Raw genomic sequence first — 6,182 nt, 5'->3', positions numbered from 1 at the left:
CGTTGACAGTAATGCACATATTAAGGTAGGTGTTCCTTAACCAAAATAATTTTGACTTGCACGTTAATTCTACCTACCAGCCTGGTCCTCCATTTGATTTTATGCATAAAATCATGATTGCACTTGTGCATTAGAGACTTATGTATCGAACCTCATCGAAGATAAAGCTTGAAAGCCTTAACCCTTAAGCACTTTAAAATTAGGCAAAGTTTATTTATTATAACACCTTAAAAAAAATAGAAAAAGAAAAAGAAAAAAGAGGATAACGCATTTCATTAAACCAAAAAGTACTGTGTTGTATAATTTGTCACGCCCTCCTCTAAATAGAGGTAGCTTTTGAGTAGAAGTTTTTTATGTTTTTGTGTAGAATCTCATTCTCTCTCTCTCATGTGTGCATGTTTGTTTCTAAAAATAGAAGAATAGAAAAAGAAAAAGTTGTATCAACATCATTTTGTAAAGCTCTTGGCGAGAAAACTTGGGCTTTCCTCAACCCATACACCAACAGTTGCAATCATTGGGATAAATAGACCAATTTCCCTCTTTGACACAATGTTGGGTAACCTTCGCATTTCATATTATAGAAATCTCTAGGAAGAAAAAATATTTTGTATTAAATGATACCACCTCATTTATATCAAAACCCAATAAATTAGAGATATGTGTATAAAAATAACTACCCACTAATATATGTTAGGTTCTAAAGACTTAGGAACTTATTTATTTAGAGCTCTAATGTGTATTGTTGGCAAACCATAATCAAAACAAGATGTTTAGTCGTGTTTAGACTTGCTCAAAGTTGTGACACTTATGTAAAGTTGGATTCAAGCTGATGCAGATTTAATAGTATATTTCGGCTTGGTTCGATCGATCGAAGCTTAGGCTCGATCAATCGAAAATTGGGCAGAATACGTTTTTCTGCAGAATTCCAACTTAGCCCAGTTCATTTAAAACGTTTAGGGTTTTGTGTTTTGCCCTAGGTATATAAGGCAAACCCTAGCCACGTTTTAATGTTGCTCATATTGCTATTTGTGTAAATCTCTTGTGAGATCTGTGAGGAGCTTTCCTTTACACAAGCTTAGGATTATCAAGAGGAGATTCGTTCAAGAACTTGATGATCATTCAGTTGCTGCCATAAGAACTTGAAGAAACACAAGCGGGTGTGCTTGTACTTGCTGGAGAATCCAAGAAAGAAGGAGTCCGTGGTCTCGGAGCTTGCACGTGGTCGTGTCAGTAAGTTTCTATTGGTGGGTAGCAATAGGATGTTAGTGGTTTAAGTCCTATTGTAAAACTTCGATTCTTTCATAGTGGATTCAGGTTTACCTTGAGGATAGTTAGGTTAAATCCTCCCCAGGTTTTTACCGGTTTGGTTTCCTGGGTGATCATATCATTGTCTTATTTATATTTCCACTATTTTGCATGATATGATTGTTTGATTGTGATAACCTAGATTTGGAATTGTCTTTCATTTGTTAGTGGAGTAGTTATTTTTTGTTGACATATTTCACACTTATTAGATTTTGACTAGCACGCGCGTGCTTAAAGGCTCTTCTATTTTTTTGGTAAAAATTAATAATTTGCATTCATCATAAATTGGGTTACTACATTTTTCAATCACAAAAATACCTAGGAGTGTGATGAGTGTTATGCATTTATACCAAATATTAAAATTATTAACTTTTCTCTATACATAACACTCATCACACTCCTAGTTATTTTTGTGATTGAAAAATGTAGTAACCCAATTTATAATGAATACAAATTATTAATTTTTACCAAAAAAATAGAAGAGCCTCTGAGCACGCGCGTGAGCACGTGCTTAGAGACTAGTATTCCGTAATTATCATCATTATTTGGCAATTTTGTTAATGTAGTGATCAATGTTTTGATAATTGGAGGATAATGCTATAATTCAATATTAACCTTTAGGGGGAGAAAAAAAAAAAAAAAAAAAAAGATCATCTGAGCAAATCTTATAAAGTTCCATAAAGTGAAAAAATTTATAAAAGCTATCATAAAAAAGTTGATGAATCAATGTAGAAACTTGAAATATTTACATCAGGTCAAATTGAAAAATAATTCACTACATTAGAAACATGGAATTGGTCATATTGTTAAAAATTATGTGGGTTATGGTGGAGAAGTTGGTGGAGCACTGTTTTGTGTTGCCCATCTTAATTGCTTTTTAGCAGTATTTACCATGAACCTATGAGCAGAAATACAAAATGTGTTACTTTTTTTTTAGTAATAGACACTTTAAAACATACACAACAATGATAGGTACAATACATATGAAGCATATACTTGTGGAAGGAATATTTGAACTTACCTTGTGATGATATTGATTAGCTCTATATATGTGAAATTTTCTACTTTAGCTTGGGACTTGAAAAATTGTCATTTAATTACCATTAAAAAAAAAAAAAAAAAAAAAAAAAAAAAAACTATCTACTTAAGATGAGGACTTTACATTTATGTAAATTTGGACTTCGAGATAATTCAAGAAAAGAGGCCACAAATGGGTTATGCATGTCTAACAACCCAGTTTTGAAAAAAAGAAAAAAAAAAAAACATTACCCAGTTTTGAAAAAAAAGAAAAAAAAAAAAAAGAACATTTGTGCCATCAATGTAAACTTAATTAAAAATATATCATTATGAACCAAATCATTATGAGTATCTTGATTTAAAGGATTGGTGCACTGAACATCAAACACATCACCCTTATCTTTCAAACCCAACTTACTACTTTTTATTTATTTTTTATTTTTTTTTTTACTTAAATCTTAAATAAACTTGAACTAATATCTAGCCTCAATTCTTAAATGTTAAATAAACTTGCAGATGCAGTTAACATATTTGCTTTTTAAGAGCTCTTCCAATTTTTTTTCCCAAAGTACAATACTTTCAATTCAACATATTTGCTTTTTAGAGCTTCATAGGGACTAAGAAATTGTAACAGAGAGAGAAGATGTTAACAATAAAAAGTAAATCTCAACAAATGCCCGCTAATAATCAGATAGAAACAACCCAGTTTTGAAAATTTTTCACATCAAGATTTTTAATAGAGAAGCAATTCAACTACACAGTTTGACTTTATCACAAAGAAAAAGAGGGAGTGCAAATATTTATAAAAACCGGCTAATAAACACATCAAAATCATAAAGTAAATACCTAAAGATTTTGTAACAAATTAGCACTGGAGTAATTCATCAAAAACTTACCCCTTTTTCTGTCTTCAAATAAGCAAAGACTTTTAGTTTTGAATTTTGATTGATATACTGTAATCGTCTTTTATAGTAGAAAATGGTAGCTTGGTTGGATAATGTTTTAGGAGTTTTTTTTTTTTTTTTTTTTTAATTTTGAAAAAAAAAAAAAAAACTGTTATGAGAAAGAGTGGTAACTGTCTATTAAAACGTGGATGAGAAACTAATTGTAAGTTGGATAATTCAGGGGGAAAAAAATTGGAAGTGGGATAACCGGATAAGGGGATTGAGGGATGGTAGATTTGAATTCCTATTTTGTAGGAAATATTTTAGGTGGGAGTAAGTGGTCCTATTTTTTAGATAGTGTTTTACGTGGAAGTTAAAGAAGTATTTTTACCAAGTTTTGCCCCTACTTAAACATAAGCTGTAAGGGTATTTTGGAACAAAAAAAAAATCCGGTCCAAACAGGGGCAACCCCTTGAATAGCAGTATAGATTAAAATTTTGCAATATAAAAAAAATAAACTATTATGAGAAAGAGTGGTAACTGTCTATTAAAACGTGGATGACAAACTAATTGTAAGTAGGGATGGCAATTTTTCCCCGCCCCGCTTAACCCGCCCCTCCCCGCTTCACCCTGCGCGGGTTTTCGCCGCCCCGCAAAGGCAATGGGGGCGGGGATGGGACAAGATTTTAGCCCCGCACCATGGGGCAGGGCGGGGATGGGTTTAGACTTTTTAGACCCGCCCCGCCCCGCCCCTCCCCGTCCCCGCCACGCCCCGCATTACTAAGGGTTATAATTGTAAATTTTTCATACCCTAAAACCCTACTATTTAAACAAACATATTAATATTAGCATATTTTATTCTATCCAATGTGATTCTCTATCTTTATTTTGTTATGTGTTATAATATGAGATATTTATTTTATTTTTATGATTGTCTTGTTAAACACTTGGATATATTATTCAATTTTTTCTAAAAATTGATTTGATTTGATGGGATAAATTTGTAATTTCAAGTATATTTTTATTAATGAAATAAGTTTTATTAAAAAAATTGTACTAGTTGTAGGGCAAATTAACAAAAAGTAGAGTTTTACGGGGCGGGGATGGGGTGAGAAAGTATTCCCCGTCATGCGGGGCGGGGCGGGGATGGGGCAAGACAAAACCATGCAGGGCGGGGACAAAGACCCCATCCTTCGGCCCAGCCCCGCCCCATTGCCATCCCTAATTGTAAGTTGGATAATTTAGGGGAAAAAAATTGGAAGTGGGATAACTGGATAAGGGGATTGAGGGATGGCTGATTTGAATTCCTATTTTGTAGGAAATATTTTAGGTGGGAGTAAGTGGTCCTATTTTGTAAATAGTGTTTTACGTGGAAGTTAAAGAAACATTTTTACCAAGTTTTGCCCCTACTTAAACATAGGCTGTAGGGGTATTTAGGAACAAAAAAAAATCCGGTCCAAACAGGGGCAACCCCTTAAATAGTAGTATAGATACCGCTAACATGGTATCATTTGATAGCAAATATAACTTTTATTTTTTGCTGTCACCATTCTATTCTCTGTAAATGCTGTAGATTTATTTAGAGTGATTCATATTCCTACAAATACTTCTTGGCATATTATGGTATGATATTGTGGTCTAATAGAAGTCCCCTATGTATGAAGTGATTTCTTTGACTCCAGATATGCCATGCTGCCAAAAAAAAAGAAAAAGATATGCCATGTTGTAGTGATAAATAGTTCCATTTCAATGCCCTCCAGTTTTTTTGCTTTCTATTTCACATCTCATGTTTGCGGATGACATTATCATCTTCTTCAAAGTTGCTAAACAGAATACAGACAAGCTCAGCCAAACTATACAAAGTTTTTGTGAAATGTCAGGCCAAAAGATAAATGGCACCAAATCAGTCATGGTGGTCAGTCCTAACTATGATGAAGCTATAAAAGAAGACTTAGCCAGAACGTTAAAAGTAAATATTGCAGAAAAGATTGGGAAATATCTAGGGATCCCAGTAGACCCGGGAACAACTAAAAGAGAAATTGGCAACCAAATCATTGATCGGCTACAAAGTAGACTTCAAACTTGGAAAGGTAAACTCTTATCACCTGCAAGGAAGCTAACTCTTATTAAATCGGTTATGCAAGCCATGCCAATATATTCTATGTCGATCCATAGATTATCAAAAGATACCTGCAATAGAATTGATAGAATCATTAGAGATTTTTGGTGGGGAAACACTGCAGACGTGAGGAAGTTACATACCATAGCTTGGGATACAATCTGCCAACCTCAGGAATTAGGAGGTGTGGGTATTAGGAAGACAGAACAATTCAATCAAGCCCTCTTAGCCAAACAGTACTGGAGAATAACCCAGAATCCACAATCACTACTAGCCACTACTCTTAAAGGGAAGTACTTTCCAAAAGCTCAAAACCTTTGGGATATGGAACGATGTCCAACCACTGCATCCCAAATATGGAAAGGAATTTGGAGGACAAAAGAAACACTACTGGTAGGAGCAAATGGCAAGTAGGTATGGGGAATGGAATCAAATTAAGGGATCCACTATGGTATAGACCTCAGAATGAAACAACATTGGTGGAATATTGACTGGACCAAGGCACAGTTAGAGATCTTATGGATACTGAAATAGGCACTTGGAGGGTTGAACTCATTGCAAATATATATGAAATGAGGGTTGCGCAAGAGATTTTAAACACCCCACACTCAAAGTTTGGAGCTCCGGATAAAATTTTATGCTTGCAATCACAGAAGGGGACCTACAAAGTGAACGAAGGATACAAACTGATTACTAAGGGGCAAGATGGGACAACTAATTATGGTATGAATAGACATGGCTGGAAACACCTTTGGAAACTAAAAATCCCATATAAAATATGTCTGTTCTTATGGAAATTATTACATAATGGGCTACCCACTAGATTGGAACTAAACAGAAGACAAATTATTGATAGC

General features: G+C 34.2%; 1 protein-coding gene across 1 annotated transcript; it reads left to right on the top strand.

The window, feature by feature from the left end:
* The first annotated feature begins 5,079 nt into the window (after positions 1-5,079).
* Positions 5,080-5,739, top strand: LOC126719925 (uncharacterized mitochondrial protein AtMg00310-like). The gene has a single exon (XM_050422423.1). The coding sequence runs from the start codon at positions 5,080-5,082 to the stop codon at positions 5,737-5,739; it is 660 nt and encodes a 219-aa protein (XP_050278380.1).
* Positions 5,740-6,182: the final 443 nt, after the last annotated feature.

Source organism: Quercus robur, chromosome 3, assembly GCF_932294415.1.
Source record: "Quercus robur chromosome 3, dhQueRobu3.1, whole genome shotgun sequence".
NCBI lineage: Eukaryota > Viridiplantae > Streptophyta > Magnoliopsida > Fagales > Fagaceae > Quercus > Quercus robur.
The sequence above is the reverse complement of the archived record's forward strand: the minus strand, read 5'-3'. Positions and strand labels throughout refer to the sequence as shown.